The 19421-nt window shown below is 39.9% G+C and overlaps 1 protein-coding gene across 3 annotated transcripts in view; it reads left to right on the top strand.

Moving 5' to 3' along the window:
* Positions 1-19421, top strand: part of SLIT3 (slit guidance ligand 3) — a 483855-nt gene that overhangs the window by 223451 nt on the left and 240983 nt on the right. For all 3 annotated transcript variants that reach the window (XM_031060566.1, XM_031060568.1, XM_031060567.1), the window contains one exon: positions 15840-15911. In XM_031060566.1, coding sequence (XP_030916426.1) covers positions 15840-15911 — 72 coding nt within the window. The remainder of the gene's footprint in view (positions 1-15839; positions 15912-19421) is intronic.

The following is a 19421-nucleotide window of genomic DNA, read 5'->3' on the forward strand; positions in this document are numbered from 1 at the left end:
TTAGGGTGTTCCAGCTTTGATTCTGTAGTTTCTGTGATTTGGAGTCAGATACCCAAAACTTCAGTCTCATTAACACTGAGGCAAAAACAATCTTTTTCTCAAGTAATTGGTTCTAATCAGTCAAACATTTAAATAGCCTAATATCACTTCCCTGTTAAGAATGACTTTTGGTTTGGTTCTGCATTAAGTCTTTTGATTAAATTCTTTTCTTTAAATCCGTGAACGTCTCTGTTCATCCTTTTCCAGGAAGACCACAGCAAATTTTATAAAAAAGTTGTGTACCTGGTATAGAATAAGTACCAAGAAGAAAAATTAAATTTATTATCTCTTAACCAGTCTAATCATCCCATTATTCATAAATGTGGAACATTCAAGCAGTTGTTAGGGCTTCAGCTTTGCTTTGCATTATTGCCTGAGCTGAAACTAGTCCTGCTTTTCATTTTTAGTGGATGAAAAACTCGGAAAATAATTTATTTTAAGAAATTACCTATAACCCAGCAATTTGTTATACAGTTTCTTTGCTTCATGGATTCTGACATTCTCTAGGAAAACTAAGATTTAAAGTTATCATGTAGATACTGCTGTCTCTGATAGTGATGTATTGAGATGTCACACCTGTCAGCAATTTTTTATATAAAATATTTAGTGTTAAATTATGTCAAAAGTAAAAGTTTAATAGTTTTTATTTAAATAAAAAATATTACTTTTTAATCTGCATTTTCACAAATGAATGTGAGAATGAAGATTTAGCATTAAAGAGAAAGGGGAGATATTCTATATGAGAATGTACCATGAGGTAACAAACCAATTTAATGTCAATGCAGAGAAAGGAGGGCAAAATGCAGTTCTGAATGTTGAGAGAAGAAAAAAGTCCACATCCACAATCTCTGCAAAGAAGAAACTCTTCTGTGGAGAGGTCACAGCAGACAAACCAAGTGGGAAAGTTTTGATTTTTTGGTTTACAACCTTTTTTAGGCCATCAGCTGGCTGGAATGGGTAATTTTTTCCTGAAGTGTAATTTATTAGTTATAAATTTAGCAATAGGTAATGAATGAGTGTTTGGTATTTCTTTAGCACAGCCTAGCCACTGCTGCAGTAAAGGGATGGAAAGCTCCACTGGAATATTCAGGATGTAACCAAACACTCTAAGTGAACTGATTTGGTTGTAGTTCACCTATGTGGAAAAAAATAGTGGGTGCCAGAATCAAATCAGAAGTTACTTTCTATTTTATTTAAATAATAGCACTTCAGCACGTGAAAATCATTGCCATAAATACAGCAAATTCTGCTTGTGTTACCTGAAAAATCAGTTCATTTGTAAAAATAATGGGGAGAGGTAGGATGAGGCTGGTAAAAATTCTTCTTCTTCTTTCCTGACATTTCAGCCCTTGTTCTTAAGGTTGTTTTGTTTTTGTTTTTATAACCTAACAAACTCCTTTATATCAAGGAGTTTATCCTTCACTGTCACAGATGCTGGTATGGAGTTCAGCTAAAGAAATCGATTTAATGTTTTGATCAAGGAGAAAAATTAGGTTGGCTTTACAGAGACAACATTTAATAAGGATAAGAAATAAAGTCAAAACACAAGGTTTGTCTCTTACTGACCAGAAATAAGACATGAAAAAGCACATAGCTGCTCTATTTCTTGATTCTGAAGGACCACTGTCAAGTTGTATTTGGTTTTACTTATAGTTTAGTTAAAGGTCTTACAAAACTTGGTGCAGTTCATAGAATAACTCAAATAAATACTTTCTTAAAGTATTTACAGTCAGAATGTCTTCACTTAAATAGGAACCTGAAATTTAAGTTATACAAAGGCTTGAGCTAGGTATTACTTTTCAAATAAAATTCAATAGATTGTTCAGCTGAGAGGAAAGGTGAAGGAATAACAAATGCTCTTGTTTTACTTAGGTGTTTTGTGGTTGAAGCTCCCTGGGATGGTTTTTGTTTTCTTCAGTTTTTCTATATTTTTTACCAGGCAATGAAAGAGAATCACACGTGAGCAGAACTTTCTCCTTAGTTTGTTTTTTGGCAGAGAAAATGTCCTTTTTGTTTGCTCACCTTCAGTCCTGCTGGGGGTGTCTGCAGCAGTTGCAGGGAAGGCACTTTTGCAACACTTCCCACTTGAGAAGGTATTTCATTTTTACATGAAAGTCAGGCATTTCTTACATATAAATCCTTGTCTTAGAATATCCTGAGCTGGAAGGGACCCACAAGGAAATCCAAAGTCCAACTCATTTACTGTACTGACAAAGCTGATGGCTTTGTCAAGGTTGCAGAGTTCATTTAGGATGGAGGCAGGAATTATGCCAGGAAATGCAGCATCCAGTGCTTTTTTTAAAATTATTTTTTATCCCAGAGAAGGTGGATACAAGATTGGAAGCAGTCCAGGATGGGAGTAGAAGTCCCCATTGCTTGTGGTGTAAGATCCTTGTGCTTCCAGGCATTTATGCTGCCCTTGTCTGACAAGAAGTCTTTGTAGTAACTGCATGTCTAGAGAGAAAAGTTTTTCTTTGTTTTTGCTTGGAGGAAAGGCATGGTAGTGAGCCTCAAAGGGGAAAAACCCTATAATCATTTAGGCTGAAGTGCTTCTTAATTCAAATGGTGTGCTACTTAGAGAACTTGATAAGAAGGATTAGAACTGGAAAAGAAAGGCATTTTTAAAAGCAAAGCTATTACAGGGTTCATTACTTTATTTATACGTTCACCAAAATCACATAAATGAAGGGAAAAATGAGGAGAAAAAATACTGGCTTCAGTTCAGAATGTCAATTACTACTTTTTTTAATCCTCTTTTCACAATTTATTTGACATCTTGAACGGTAGCCAAAAAAGCTATTATAACTATAAAACATATTCATTGGTATAAATCTCATTAAGTTGAGCAATTTAATTAAGGTATTGACATGCTTAATTGATACGTGCAAGGAGAGACCATTTTCATTTCTAATTTCCATACGTTTTCTGCTTTTAGGAAAACTAGCTCCGTAAAAATGTTATAGATTCAGCTAAGCCCTGTCATCCCAAAGGAGCACTTGCTGCCATTTACCTTGATTTAGAGCCAACTACTCTTCTAAGTGGAGCTCCATTAAATGGATCTGATGTATGTCTGACTCAAACATGCGTCAGCTTCTCTTATGATCAATAGTGGAATATTTATATTAATAAAGCACCAAGTTAATTAAATAAAATAGTCTTCTGGGTAAACTTAAGATACTAGGGGATGGGCAGCGAATCAATATACTCTGCCATTTGAACATTAACTATGTGCTCTGAAATTTTATGCTACCTTAGCAAAGATGCTTGCAGTGTTGGAGTCTTGGATGCACAGAAAGCCCCAGGGCAGGGATCTGCTAAGCAGCCTGGGCAGGATTTGTTTATCAAGGTAGGAAAAAAAAACCAGCAAACAAAAAATCTTGAGTCAGTTTGGCTTCTGTGACTCCATTCCTACAGACACATTGGGAATCCTTTCTTCTGGATTAGGACTGAACACAGTAAAATGGGTGTTCTCCCATGGTGCCAGAGAAGGGGCACCAGTGATGAACTTGCCATGTCAGGGTTTATCAGTGATGGTGAAGAGTCATAGGAGCCCTACAAGGACATTTTAAACACTGCCTTTAAAATGTGTTGGCCATTCACGAGCATGTCTGGTTCTGGTGCGTTGCATGTTTCAGCCCAAAGCACAGCTGTCCTTCAGCCTTTCCCATCCCCACAAGCTCTGTCCCCACAGACAGAGCTGGGAGAGAGATTTCTACATGAGTGGGTGACCTTTGGCCACTGTGGGGTCCTACCCCTGTTGGAGATGCAGTCACCAGTGCCAGATCCACGTCACCATTGTGCCCTGATAAGCAAACTCTGCTGTCCCTGTGGCACTGGTCTATTTCTATAACATGCAGATGGCCTTTGAAGGAAGCAAGTTCCCTCAAGTACTGTTGCAATCCACAGCTTCCACTTCACCCTACCTTTCATCTATGTTATAAAGTTTCAGTGCAATAAAGTTAAAAATGTGCTTTTTAATCCTGTGGCTTTAATGAATGCCTCACTTTAATAACCAAAGATGCTTGAAAGGACAAGAAAATATTAATTCATTATTTATAATTTGTTCAGTCAGTTTAGAACTTGTTCTGTGTAAATATGCTTCATCTCTTTAGCCAGGGGCACCATGACATTGCTAAAAACACTGATATTGCTGGTCCAGAGGCAGTGGTTGTGTGCTAGAGCCCTCAGTTCCTGCAGTCCTTCTTTACTCAAGGGAACGGGGCTCCCTCCTCTTGGGAATTAAAGGAGCTGAGTTATAGCTGAGGGAATTAGAACATGTTCATTTGGGCCTTCTCTCCTTTTCAAAATCTCCCATGTGTGGGCTGGACTCTGGTCCTTGCTGAGCCTGCAGTGACTGCTGAGCATCCCCTGACCAGAACCAGAGGTCAGAAATTTCAGTGAGGGAATTATTTGCTGTGAGACAGACACTGCCATGGGAAGTGACAAAATCAGCATGTAAATCCACAGGGAGGTAGCTTATGGAATAATGTACAGAATTTAATAAAATAATCAGTAGTAATACTTCTGGGCTATTGCAGGAAGAGGACATTGACATTGTCCTGTGAGGTGGGATTTTGACCTGGTTAAAATGCTTCTAATTACCAGGCACTAGGGACAAGCTGAAGGAATAATCTCCTTGTCTTGGAGGGAATTGTCTTCCAGTTCAGCATTTACTGAAAATACCTGGTTTAGATTCTATTTTTCTAATTATGTAGAACCTTCTGAAGAAGACAAATGTATGGTGTGTCTGATACTTCCAAATACTCTTCATCCATGAAGAAATAAATGTAGACTCTTATTTAATATTGCTAATCAAAGCACATGTAGGTTACAGCTGACAGTTGAAAATATTTAATATATGTAAAACTACTTCTGTACTGTTATTGTCCTTGGTAAAGTGTTGGTAATGCATCCCAGCTCTAACATTTAGTGTTTGCTTTTTCCTTTTTTCCTTTACATCATTCTATGATTCAGAAAGACTGAACAAAGAGTGCAAGCTAGAAAGAGCATTGGAACCATATGTGTTATAGTTGTATATAATCTATATCATAATTGTATATACTTAACAGAGTGGGATAAGTTTAGTAAGAAAACCACTTTCTGTGTTAGCCACAGTTCCCTGGAATTTAAAGTTGTCTTTCCACAAATTTAATGTTCAAAGAAAGGAAGAGTGATTGCATCTGAGCTGGGATAAAAACAGGTTCCATTATGAATTCCTTTCTGGAACCAAACAAAAACCTTTGTGTATGGAGCTGGGATGAAGATATTCTTGTGTATTTTTTGACCGACTCTTAGTTTCTGTCTCTTGATTGTTGGTTTTCCACATGACATCTGGAAGTAATGATGTGAATAATATCAGGATGTAAACTTTCCAAGTCTCATAATGAAGTTAAATTTCCTTTTCTGATAAGATAAGACAAGACTGGTTTTTCATATGACCCATGACACCCTTTTAGCTAATTGATTTTTTTTTTTTCAAAAGCTTGCTAAGGAGGTGTCATAAATTGAAAAAACTTTTGGGGTAATAAGTCAAGTTTTACTGTCAGGCATATTTTCTCCTCACATAACTGTTTTGGACTTTGGAGAAAGTCATCATCATTCCCAGCACTGATGAATCAAATCATGCTGGAATTTGATGTTCTTTGATTTGAGAGTGCCTTAACAATGAAACAGCAAAGCGTGGACACACTGGAGTCTGTTGTGCAGGAGCCTCTCCTTCCTCTTCCCTGGTCAGCTCTTTTACATTTAATTCAATTTTGTGTGCTGACATTGTCAATCTGAAATCCAGCAGTGCTTGACAGGGAGTCAGGGGAAAGCCAAGTTCATTTCTGGAAGTGGCTTTATGCAAATGAACTCGTGTGGTCTCTAAGGAGGCAGCTGCTGATGAATCAGAGTGCCCTTGTTCCCTCCTCAGCTTTGGGAATAAAGCTCACAAAACACAGCAAACACCTTGGAGAGATGCTGTAAACCATTCCCACACACACAGGTCTCCCTATAAGTATTTTTGGGTGTTTGAGGATGAAAAATGAGTCTGTTTTCAAAGTGGAATCTGGAGGATTTTGTTGCGCAGCGTTTGGGTGGATTCAAGGAAATTAATTCAGCTGGTAACTTGTTCAGGCCAGAGTGGTTTGAAAGTGGCAATGAAGTCCTGGGAACACTGGTAATTCTTGTGAATTGTCTCAATTTTAGCTGTTTTCAGTAACGGTTTAGGTCTTTGGTAGTTGATTTACTGAAACACTCAAATAAAACCCTCAGTAAACTGAGCAGAAGGATTGTGAGTTTAACTTCTCTTTTGAAGAACTCACCACTTTATGTGCACTTTAGCTAAAAGCTAATTTTGGTGTAGATTTGTGTCACGTTAGCGTGTTTGTTCTACTGGTATACTTGAGTTTTATTTTCTCTACTTAAAACACCTACATTCCATTTAAATGCCTTTTTCTAAAGCACAGCATTATTGAATGATAAACTTCCTGTGCACGGAGTGGGATTCTCAAAGGTGCTTTACCTACCTGAATAATCATTGAAAAGAAGAAATTATTGGTTATGTTCCAGTGAACCATTTTTTGGTGTGGATAAAGCAGGAGAATGAGGCTTGTAAGGGTGTGGTGCGATGCAGCTGTAATGGTCAGGGTGACCTGAAGAGCTGCTGGGTTTGTGGATCCTCCCAAAAGCCAGAGAGCTGCTGTTACCTCAACACGTGAATATCCCACTCCAGAGAACCACTTTGTGGTATTACATCTTGGTCTAATAAATCTAGATGTCACATCCACACAGAAAAATGAGTTATGGCTACAAACCAGCCTGAAGTGGATCTCCTTACATCTGCAGTGCTTCACTGGGACTCTCAGGGCTAAACCATCCCTAGCAGGGAAGATACATAAAGGTGAAGCTGTGGGAGAAAAAGAGAAGCTAAAATATTAGAAAAAAGGGAAAATGTGCATGGAACTCCTCTGTCTTTTGCCTTGGGCTTCAGCACCTGTTCCTGCAGTCTGCTGAATATCAGCAGGATAGATATTGAATGGTCCAATATTATAATTTATTTTTAAAACTTCGATTACAGCTCCAGTACCAGTGTGCCCCTCTTGCACAGGTGCACTTTTTACCACAGAACAGAATAAAGGCCCTCTGATAACTGGGCCTGAGCTATAAACAGTGTTGTTTTTCTCACTGCAGTGTATTCAAATACTTTGCAACTCATTTCTACTCACTGGAATGGATGGAAATTCAAGTTGGTTTTACTATCCACAGATTCTCTATAATTTTTATTACTTTTATATAGCCATAGGGATGTCTGCAGTGATCATACAAACAAATTGTATAATTGGCCTTTTTCAGGAGAACTTGGTAAAAAAATAAATCCTAGATCTTTACACATGTAATTGCTACTTAATCCCAGGAAAAAAATCTTATTTTCTTAGCGTAAGTACAGGATCACAGCCTGAATTAAATAAATACTATTGTGATTATTGTTTTCATTGTACAATGTAATGCTTAGGTACACAAAAATACTAACTGCCAGGGGATTTTTTTCTTTTAATATATTAGTAAAGTGCAAAAAAATCTTTAGTATAAAAATATTCATTATTAACAAGGTTAAGACAGATCACTCAAAAGAGAGTCTTGCTCCAGATGCTGATCAGTTATCCAAAGATAGTGCATGTTTTATTCTTTATGATTTCACACGTTTATCTTCTAAACTAAAACTCATCGTAATTAAAAAATATATAACCAATAAATATCTGGTTATCTGCAAATATCTTTTTGTTTGGTGGTCAGGCAGGGCTGTGGAGGCTCCTGTCTCTGTGGGGAGATGAGAGGAGGGTGATGTTGCCTACTGATGTTTAGAATTTGCAAATGCATAGGATTTCTTTCCAGTATGGTTCAACAGACAAAAGTATAACCCCCCAAACAGGTCAGCGGTATAAAACCAGTGCTTTTTAAAACTAGCTTAAACTAAAGGTACCTCCATAGAGCTGCATTTCTGTTTGAGAAAGTATTAACATTAATAAGCAGTGAGAGAGCTTTTGAATTCACATTGGTTTATCAGCAAGAAAATATTGACAAAAATAGAAAATTATGGGGAGAATCATTCTTTTCTTCTGATGTCAGGGCTTCAGTCCCCCCTGTCTGAGGTGTGTGGTGTCCCCACTAAATCACAGGAGTGCCTCTGTGTTCCAATCTCACTTCCAATGCAGTTGGAGCACTTGGACTTGTATGGGAGCATCATTGCCCTGGGTGCAGCAGAATTCCAGAGGGAAGGTTTTCCTGTCCAAATGGATCTGTCCCCAGTGGTGCCAGAGCTGTCACTGCTGGCAGGGCACCCTCCCCACACACGGGAGGGTTCAGTGGATGGATGGCACAGGGTGGAATTCCTGATCTGTGGGGCTGGCTGGGAAGGGTTTTTCCGTCTCTTGCCACACTCCCTGGAGCACCTGGAGTCCCATGCTGCCTCTCTTTGTGTTCCTTTGTCTCCCTGATCAAAAGGAAGGATTAATTATATTGATACATTTTCTAAAGCCCTAAAACCCTACATGAAATACTGCTAACAAAGACATCTTCTTGTCATTTATTAGTCAGACCCTATCCTATTTCTAGTGGGCTGCTTGTCTTCAAGAGTTTCCTCTGAGACCACTTTCCAGTTCCTACTCCCTGGCATACCCAAAACTGAGTGTAAATACTTTGAGGAAAGATTTTACTTTTGTGTGTATGTTCCAAAACAGATGCTGCTTTCTAAAATGAAAGCTCGCCATCAGTCTCAAGATGGGTGGTTTTGAAATAAGAGTCTCCTAAATGCTGTCTGATCGCTATTTCCTCAGCATTTTGGAAATGGCAGGAGGAGGGAGAACTATAAAAGTCATAAAGACAAATGTTGCCTTTGATTGGACTTTGGCTTTGATTCGTTTTACAGTTTATTTAAAATTATATAAAAACCCATTTATTTTAAATGATATAAAAATATTTTAAATGATATAAAAATATTGATTAGTTTTACAGTTTATTAAAAATTATTTAAAAATATAACAGCATCTTCTCAGAGCTGTTCTGATATATTTTTTTCTATTTGTTGGATGCATCAACAGACAAATGTTGCACTGTGTCTCAGTGAAACAAGGTGGAGTTTGGTTGTTTGGGGTTTTATTTTTGTTGTTTTAAGGAACCAAGAATTTTTAAAACTTCTAATGAAGACTTAAGTAATCACAAATGAGTATTCTCTGTTCTTTTAAACATTTAAAAAGACTTCAGCATGTGCTGTGTGATCCCTGTGGTTGTGTCAGGACAGAAGTCATGGAACTGCACAACTCCACACAGCTTGGATCCCTTGAAGGATCTTTATTACCAGATGGTTTTTAAATTTTCCTTGGAGAAGGTGGAAGATGAAGATAAAATAATCATCTTCTGCTGAGATCTTTTTCCTCTGACTCCTTAGTGAGCACCCCTCCCAAATCCTGAGGCTCTGGCTGCGCTCAGTGTCCCGCTCTCACAATGAAGGTGTGTGTGGCTGGGGTTATGGGGCTGTGGGCAAGTGCTGAAACCCAGAGGTACAGAATTAACATCTATCACTTCACAGTGCAACTGGATCAACAGAGAAATCATGGTGTTTATCTTCTGCAGGCTTAGCACAGTGCTCGTGCAGCAGTGCGTGACTGTGTGAAAGCGCTGAGCGCTGCTTTAATTGGAATTTTGGAGCTAAATTCCCTCCTCAAAACAAACAAGACAAAACCAAACCTGTGTTTCCCCTGCAGCCTCCCAGGGCAGGAGCTGAGAGGCAGCTGTATTGTACTTAGTAAAACACCGTCACCTTGTTCAGGGTGCACAGCAGCTGCAGGACCTGCTCTGTTTTGCAGAGCTCACATGCTTGTCACCCTCTTTACTCTTCATGCACTGGTAGGAGGAAGGGATTTTTTTTCCTTTCAGAAAATCAGCAGTGATGCCAAGTTTCCACAGAGTAATGCTTTACAACACTGCTCTTGTTAAGCTCTTGCCTTGTAGCCCATCAGCAACAACACTTTTCCATTTTTCCTTCAGACAGAGAGCTACAAGCGCTGCTTTACAGTAAATACCATTTTTACACTGACCCTGCTGGGAGGGAGAAGCCACTCCTGCACTGGGGGCACTGCTGCTGATGAGTGTCAGACTTGCCACAGCTTGTTCTAATTACTGGTGGAGGGACCTGATTTGGGCAATGCTTTTCCCACCTGGAAGATGATAAATATCTTGAATTTAACTTCCACATTTACAAGACTCAAAGTTTCTGAATTGTTCTTAACCATTAATTCAGTTGTTTTTTTAATCTCCTGTAGAACAGGAAAAACTCTTAATTCTGAACAGTTTTGGAAATAGTAGGACACTATCTCCTAGGTAAGAATAATATTTAGTTGTTGAAAATGCTAAATATTACTTTTAATTAAAAAAAAAAAAAAAGCTACCATATAATTTTGGCAGAGCAGGAAAAATCCTTTTGTTCCTCACTGTAAATGGAATGCATAATATTCTGTGCTGGAATTTTTACAGATACAATTAAACTCCTTTTTCCCCCTATGTATTTTCTTGGTCTTTCTACCTCATTTTCTCTTGCAGACTCTTCCTGTAGATAGCACTGGTCCCCCTACCCTGTGTCTTCTCTGAGTGTAGGAGTTCTCTTCCCTCAACTTTTGTTCTATGACAAAGCTGACTTGTTTAATTCCTCACTTTATTGACTTGCTTATCTTTTATTACATATTGCTTAGAGATACCTATTATCTTTGGATTATACTCTCTAATTTTCCCCATCTGTTATTCTTTAACTCCTTAATTGTTTTACTTAATTCAGTAAAACATTGCAGGATAGAGTTTATGTGTAACATGTTGTACGAATTAAAACTAATTCTAATGAGACAAATTGCAGTGACCAGATTGTGTTAAGTATGTGACCTTTAGTGAAGCAGTCCAGTCTAGTTTTAGTCCAGTTGTAGTGAAAAGTTAGATTGAAGAGTAGTCATTAAACTTTAAAAGTGCACAAAAACCTCAGGAAGTTTTTATTTTATTTAATTTTAATCAGTGCATTGGACTGAAATGTTTTAAACCAAGGAGACCTAATTTGTAAAAGAATGTAAATAAGCTACCAACAGGGATGAATTAATTCTCATTTCTCTCAGCTGCACATTCTATAGCCAGAGCAAAGCTGATGGGCACAGTGCTAATTTCTTGGCATTAGTGGCAGCTGGCCCTTTCTTAAAATCAGGAGTAGTATCTCTGATTAGCTCTGTTTTGCAGAGCAGGTGAACAATATTAACTTTCCAGTACTAGTTTGGCAACAAGAGAGGATAGGAAACAGTTTTATTTTGCACTCAAGTCCCATGTCCAGTCAAAGGAACAAGTGTTTGTCTTATGGTTTTGTACCAGCTGCTGCAGAGAGCTGTGTGTGAGCTCCCCTGACTTATTCCAAGATGCAATTAAGTTGTGGATAAACTGAAATGCTCCTGAAGAAAGGAATCAGGTTTGTTAGGCTGGATTTTCCCTTCATTTTAAGTAAACCATTGGTTCCACGTGTTAATAATTAATTCTGGGAGTTTGCAGTTTTCCTATGGAATCAACATAGAGTAAAATACTGGGGAAGATACAGGTTTGGCTGTGCAGAATTTGCTCTGGGTGACTTGTTCTTTAAGTCTTTGCATTAAACTCTTTAGACATTAAAAGCAAGCTGAGTTCTTTATTGGATAACACTGCATGGTGATCTCCCAGCCCATTTGAGCGGGGGAAATAATTAAAGATTAGTATTCAACCACATTAAATACTTCTTAATCAAGCTGTTTTCCAGGCAGTTGTAAAAGAATAGGCTTTTTAAATTTGCAAATCTGTGTGTTAAAAAAGGTTGAGAAAATAACTGGTAAATCTTTAAAAGGTAGGGGGTTTTTTTTGTTTGAAAAGGAAGAAAGCCGAAGCATAACGCCATCGCTGCTGATTTTTTGATTTTCATATAATATATGTTATTTCCAGTAACTTTTTAATTTTGCAAGTTGTATTTAAGTAGTTGGCTTAATGTTTTAGATCTGTAGTTCAAATGAAGATTCATTCTGTGGATGTTCGTAGGGTCTGTGTTCCAATTAAGTGATTTATGTTCTCTTACCGGCAAAATAATAATAATAAAAATGTCTTAATGTATTCTGTTGCTCTGTTAGATAGCTGAATTTCCACTCGGGATGCAATAGGCAGCTTTAGAGCAGAAGCTGAAACCAGCACTACAGCAAAGACTGCAGAGGCACTTAGGAAACGTCAGCACTTTTGGATGGGTTTTTTTTTCCTTTTCCAATCCTTTTATCAGTGAGGCACTTACAATTCACATTGGAAGATCAAGAAAACAATGTTAGACTTGCGCAGGGAGTTCATCTGTGTCCAAAGCATTTTAGCTAAATTAAAATAAAATCTAAGAAAGGTATTGGCTTGTGCCAGCTCTTGCAGGAGTCTGGGTTGGGCTAACAGGAGCTGTGAGCCACAGCTGCTGGGTCTGTCAGCTCCTGCCTCTCTCCCCTGTGCAAAGTGCCAGCCCAAGCTCTTTAACATCTCTGTGGCTCCATTCCCCCAGCTCAGAAATGAGGATGCTGTTTCCTCTGGGTTTCTTTTTGCTGTGGAAGCTGTTGGATGAGTGTTCTGCTGTTCTCCCTGAGTTCCTCTGGGTCCTGCTGCCTGTCCCCACCACTGCAGTGCACCAAGCTGGGGCTGGCTGCAGGCTGGGTGTGCTCTGTGCCCTGCTGCAAAGCTCTGTGCCAGGTCAAACTGCACAGAACCTGCCTGTTTTTATCAAAACAATTGATATCAAAACAAGGACTACTCAATCTAGAAATGCTTGCTTAGCTCAGCTCATCTGTTTGACCAGGATGCAGATGAGCACGCTCTGGTTCTGTTGGGTGCTTTCTCCCAGCACAAGAGGGACTCTTGCAAGGAGGGTGCTGCTGATGGACTGGCACATTCTGGTTTGTCCTCAGGTCAAGTGATTCAGCTCTCTAATGCTGCCTCTTAGGGTGAGGGTTTTGGGAAGTCTATTGTTCCCTAAGTCTGGAATTTTTCAGATTTCCCCTTTAGGATGCATCATGTTCCCCCCAGGCACTGGACTTGCCTTGAATTACAGAAATAGGGGGCTTGAAACTTCTGTCTAAGCAGGAAATCTCTTAGTAATCATCACTATTTTTTTTTCTGTTTATTCTTCTTGAGTACTGCCATATTTTTCCATCTGCTTTTTAGATATTTGTTTTGGCCTCACATTAATTTATCTGGTTTTTAGCAGTTACTATTAATAACTAATATTTATTTTGCATGCCATTGCTGCAAGCTTCCCATCATGTCTGCCACAAGAAGCAGGGAATAAAAAGCTGGAACTTGAAGATAAACTCAGCAGACAAGTTTCTTGTTACGACCTTCTGCTACCTCAGAGCAAATCTTGTGAAGTGCACAGGCTGAGCCTGGTTGAGGTTTGCTTGCTTATTAAACATGCTTAACAAAACTCTGCCACAATGTCAGGAAGCAGAGAGAAACACTCCTCTTGACCATCTCAAAATAGGGTGATTATAATTGTGAGAAGGCAGAAAAAGAAACATTGATGACTTTTCTTCCATGCTGTGTCACTAATGCCACTCAGGCTCAGATTTATGGAATCAGTCCATGATCCAGGAGATTGAAAGAGGCAGGTTTGTTAGCTAGAAAAGAGTCTTATAGAGAATAAAAATAATGCACTTTACAAGAAGGTTTTCATAGAAAACAGATGAACTTCCTGCAGTCCCCTGGTTTTGCCTGGCTGCAGGTTAAAAGTTGAGCATAAAGACAAAGCAGAGATCAAATATATAAATTAGCCCTTGTAGAACACAATAATGTTATGAAATATCACTTGAAAACCTGATTTACTTTTACACATGACTGGAAACGCACAATAAAATACCAGACAAATGCAACTTGAGATGGTGGATTAAGTGTGGTTTTATTTGACCACACAATTCCACTTTTCCAAGCCCTTTTTGTTCTGCTTTGCATGTGTCTTCCTTTCAGATCTTACTAATTTTTGCCTTGCTAAGCCATTTTGTCACACTTTTACCACAGCTCTGCTGTGCCTCAGTGTCACACCAAAGTGACAGCTTAAAACTTCCTCCTTCTGGGTCTGAAATACCCTGCACCTTGTCTGCTCTCTGTCCCAGTTCCCTGATCATTTGTCTGGGTTAAAGGTCTGTCTTTAAAGAACTAATATTTTGTTGCTGGCAAAATAAAGGGAAGGTGAAGGCGGGGTCAGAGTGTGGATCAGTGTTGAACAAATTGTGAAGGTCACAAAGAATTTTAATCTGACTTGAAAAAGAGACTTGTATCCAGCAGCACATTTTTGTTTGGGCTCCTCTGAATGGACAATTGTGGCTACTTTGAGAATTTGGTGTAGACTGCATGACTGGTAGAAATTGAATTAGTCTCGTGACAAGGACATAGTCCCCTTTTTTCCTTATCTGCCTGATGGAAAGCAGAAGAAAGCCCCGTGTGACACGCCTTGACCCGCAATGTCAATGTGGGCTTTTGTGACGGGCTCTGATTTCTGGCCTCTCATTTGATAAAACCAATTTGGTGGGGGCTAGAAAGGAGCTTGCTGAACACTAAATGTACTTACAGAAGAGAGTGTCTGGGGTGAGTACAGAGGGCTGCCAGCCCCTCCTAATCATCATTACAGAGCCAGAGTTTCTCTCTGAAAATGGGGCAGAGCCTTGGGGACGCTCACCCCAAACAATGCACTGTGCAGCTCTGCAGGATCACTTTTATTTGTCCTTTTGTCATCACTGAGCCTTCCCTTTCCTCCATTTCCTTCTTTCTTACATTTTTCTTTCCCACTCCTCTGCCTTCCTTTTTTCTTCTTCAATTCCTGTCTTGCCCACCCTTTGTCCTTTAAACCAGACTGAAACCTCCCCACCTCATGCTGATGGGGCACCCACAGGAAAATCAGGGTAAATGCTGTTTTTCCTCAGCATGAAAACATCCCAGCTTTCTGGTTTCATGTCCACTTCCCACCCATTCCTGATGCTCTCCTTCCCACCCCCATTGCACTGCTGGAGGGCTGTGAACCTGGAACTATTTATAGTTCATCAAGGGGAAAAGCACTCAAATGCAGGCTGGGAAACAGGAAAATGCTACCTGCACTCACAATGCAGATCTAACCATTTTTAACATGCTTTAAGTACTAGAAAGACTTTTTGAATTGCTGTTGGTTGTTTAGTTTTTTGTTGGTGGCTTTTAAAGAAGGTTAAAAATTCAGTTTTTCCCACTGATACATAATGCAGCGGAATTTTAATGCAATAGATTAAGATCTTTTCAGTTTAAATTTAAAAGGCTCACAAGAGAATGATTGTCATGCTTTTCCTGAATATTAACTTCAAATAAGAAGTTGTAATCTGAGCAGGGGTAGCCAAGTATTTTTGCAGTCTGTAAACAAATAGAAGCATGCTGAGAAAATTACATTTACACTACAGGGTTGTGATTCCAAGGCATGAGGTTTGGCTGCAGGTACTCTGACAATGAACCAGGGCATTGTGCCAGCATCACCATCACATTTGAGTGATGTTTGCTCGAAGTTCTGTCATTTGTATCAGGAATTCTGGTGCTTTTGGTTGGAGAGTCATTTCAGCTCATTCCACAGACCTCTGGAGGAGAGAAACAAAATTGAAAACACCGCGTGGTGTAACAAATCCAGCAACATCTCCTTTTCCAAGCACGTGGAGGTTCCATTAGCTGATGCAGATTTGAGAAATGTGTTCTCTTTGTTAACACAATGTATTTTTTTTTTCTGTTCTCTCATTCAGAGACCTGAGCGAAAACCAGATAAAAGGAATCCCTAGAAAGGCCTTTCGAGGAATCATTGATGTGAAGAACTTGTAAGTGACAACTTCATTAATATTTGTGGTGAAAACCTTTCTCCTCTTGTTACTCTCAGTTTGGGTACCTCGTGCCCAGCTCTGTGCAGCACCAAAGGGACCCTGCAGGTTTTTGGCACGGGACTCCCAGGCTGCTTTGGTCCTCATGCCTGTGAACACACCTGGGGAGGTTTTGAGGAAGAAGAACAGACTCAAAGGCTTCACCCCTTCCTGCAGGACTGTCCTAGAGCAAGATGTGCACAAGGAAAATTGCTGGTAGATTTTGGGGATGGAATTGAAATGTTTTGCTTAGTTTAAGTTTTCTGTCCCATCACTTCTGTCAGAAGTAAATATGACAAACTGTGGCACTCAGGCACGGTGGTTGAGCACAAATATCAGACAATGAAAAAAATAATGGGAACAGTTAACTGCACAGGCTTTGACAGCTTGTGTTTAAAATTAAAATAATTTATAAAAGCCTCTTAAGAGAGAAAACAGGACTGTGGTTTTTGTGCTAATGAAGCCAGTCTGTCCTAGCCTTTTGCTGTAAGGTAGCCTGAAATATGTGTAAAGACTTTGAGCTCTGGATTTCCAGAGCTGCTGGAGACTCTCACATGTTATATAACAGAAGCCCCTTTTTGTGCACACCCACACTGTAACCCACCCTTGGCTTTGTTGGAGTCAGCACGGGGTGAACTGAGCAAGGAAACAACAGCCCCAGGCTCAGCAGGCTCAGGATTTCCTGGGACAGCCTGCAGCCACCCTCAGAAGCCTTTCAGAGCATTTCATTAGGGTTAGCACTGTGTTACCACAGCAGTAGCTGAAAAATGATCCCCCACTGTGTTAAATACTGGAAGCACTGCATAAATGGTGTGGATTTTTTAAAACTGAGTGGAAGGAACAGCTAAAGGAGATCTGAAAAGAAGCCCTCCTCTACAAACAGTCTTGCAACATAGCAGTGTTCTGTTTTCAGATCTTGCCCCAGTGAAATGCTCTCAGGTACATGAAGTGATCCGTGGGGCATCCTGAGAAGGGGCAGGAGTTGGACTCATTGATCCTTCCCTTTAATCCTGTTCTCATGAGTTTTACTTGCATTGTGTGATCTATTGGAACAGTAGATGGTACTTTGTTTCAGAAAATCAAACTTTCCCAGCTGTAATTCACTGTTAGTTGTCTGACTTAATTTCAAATAACAAAGTTTGCATTGAGAGTTGTGACAGCCAGAACAGGTGTTTTGATTTATGCACCCACTCTCAGTGCAGAAGGATCCAGGGTTTCTCCTCTCCATGAGCTGGTACCAAGGGATGAGTGGCTGGAGTGCTTACAGGAACTGTGTAAATGTTGGGATTTCAAGCTTCAACAAAAACCTGTGTCTGTCAACTTAGGCAGTATTGATTGTTTTGCTGTAAAAGACACAGTATCACAAGTACTTCCCTGCAGCTCCAGTTTCTGACTTCTGTGAGCACGGAACTTATCACAGAGTCATAAAATAATTCTGGTCTGGAGTGCTCATCCAGTCCAACCTCCAGCTCAGCAGGACCACAAAGCTTGGTGCTCTAACAGATTGCTGTTGTGGGCAAGTAGTGATTGTTTAGATAAACAGCAGGAGAAGCAGACCTTTCACTCACATCTAGACATTCATTCTTGATAGGAAATGTACCAATCCTGTGCCCAGGGTGGTCCATGGGACTGTTGCTTCCAGACACAGTGGATTGTGACTTGCTGAGAAAAACGTGGCACAATCCAGCCTGCTGCTGGAAATACATTAAAATTTCTCCAGTGGTAGCTGTAAAGGTGTGATGCAAACTGAACCAAGTCAGTAGTTAAAGCTCTTTAAGCAGTGAACTCAAACATGCCGATTCCCATTTTCAGCCTGTGTTTGGCAACCAGGTCTCTCCTTTCTGGGGAGAGATTTTTAAAAAATCCAGCAGTGACCATGGCAGTGAGCAGAGGAATGAGCCTGTGCCTTGGCGTGCCAGCACCTGCCTTGTGACTGTGACACAAAGGTGCTGATGGCACAGCAGCAGGGTGGGCTGTTTCTATGGTTATCACTTTGCGGATTTATTGTGTTGTCTCAGTGTTCTTGCTCTTTATAAAGTGTGTTGGTGAGGGAGCTTGGAGGCTTTTGGGCACAAGACATAAAGCTACAAACTGTCACATACTCCCCAGCCCTTTCCATTTTATATTTAGAATTTGTATAGGGAAAAGCTGTCATGGAATGGTCTCTATTTTCATGGCTTGACATTTAACATTGCCTCAAATTCTTCCAGGTTCTTCCAAAAGTGTCCCAATATCATGGCAAAAATAACAACTCTGGAGATACCATAATAGAGACATAGCAAGTGCTAGACCAGATGAAAATCTCCAGATTAATGCTGTCTTTAACAGCAGCTTGGAAAGCTTCCCTCAGGACAGAATGCAGAGTTGATGCGATGGATTGAGCCAGGGCATGAATTCCTTTTGGACTCCAGCTCTGAAACATTCAGCCTGAGGGCTCAGTGTAAATTACAGTGTGAGAATTACCCTGTCCCAGCATGGCCATGGCAGGGAGGGACACAGAGGCACAGGTTGTGTCCAGCTGGAGCAAACTGGTGTTAAAAAATCTTCTTCCAAAGGCAAAGGTGCTGCTGCATGTGTAAAGCAAGGAGAGTCTTTGGTGATGTCCCCCAACCACCAGGGCTGCAGAGCTGGCTTGATACAAGGAAAAAACTCTTCTAAAAAATTGTTAAAATGATAGGAAGGGGGGAAATGTTTTAAAGAGCATTGTTCCAAGATGTTTTTCACTGTGTCTTTCTTTTTAAATGGTAAAACCTTTCTATCTTTTATCATTCTCTTAGCAGAACAGTGAGGCCAGGAAAATGGGCTTGGATTAGGGCTGTGCTGAAGAATTTTAAATGTCAGGGAGGCCAGTGTTTTTGCATAAGACAAAGCCAAAGCAGAGGCTGGAGTTTTTCAAACTCCTAAGTGGGGGAAGTTTTGTTGTGTGAATTATTTTCATATGAAGTGCTTTCTGCTGTTTGAGTACAAAAATCAAAGAATCTGCTCACAAATAAATTAGTGGGTCTATTTCTAACTGAAATGTAAAAATAATTTTACAGCTTTTAGAAAGTTTCATGAGCACATAATGTCCATTACCGGTAGTGAATTTATTTGGGAATTTGGCATAAACTGACACTTTGAACACATTGTGGAGTAGATGCATGAACTCTGCTCAGTGGCCCTAAGAGCTGAACAGGAGAGGGCAAGAGAGGGCCAGCCTGCAGAGCACACCTGTATTCAATTTCTATTACTTATTACTCAGAGAACAGGAAATGTTTCTTGCAGGAATCTAGCCCCAAGTAAGCACATTTATTTCAAGAATTAAAGTCTATGGGCTTGGGTCTCATTGAGCTTTGGGCTAACTCAGCGCTGTCAGCCATGGCCTTCCATCATAAAAATATATAGAGCTGCTTCTTGGATTTCTGCACGTTTCCCCTGCTCCCATCACATCTTGGCATGCAGGGGAGTGAGTGTTCCTCTGCTGAGGCATTC

This window comes from Geospiza fortis, unplaced genomic scaffold, assembly GCF_000277835.1.
Source record: "Geospiza fortis unplaced genomic scaffold, GeoFor_1.0 scaffold413, whole genome shotgun sequence".
Taxonomy (NCBI): Eukaryota; Metazoa; Chordata; class Aves; order Passeriformes; family Thraupidae; genus Geospiza; species Geospiza fortis.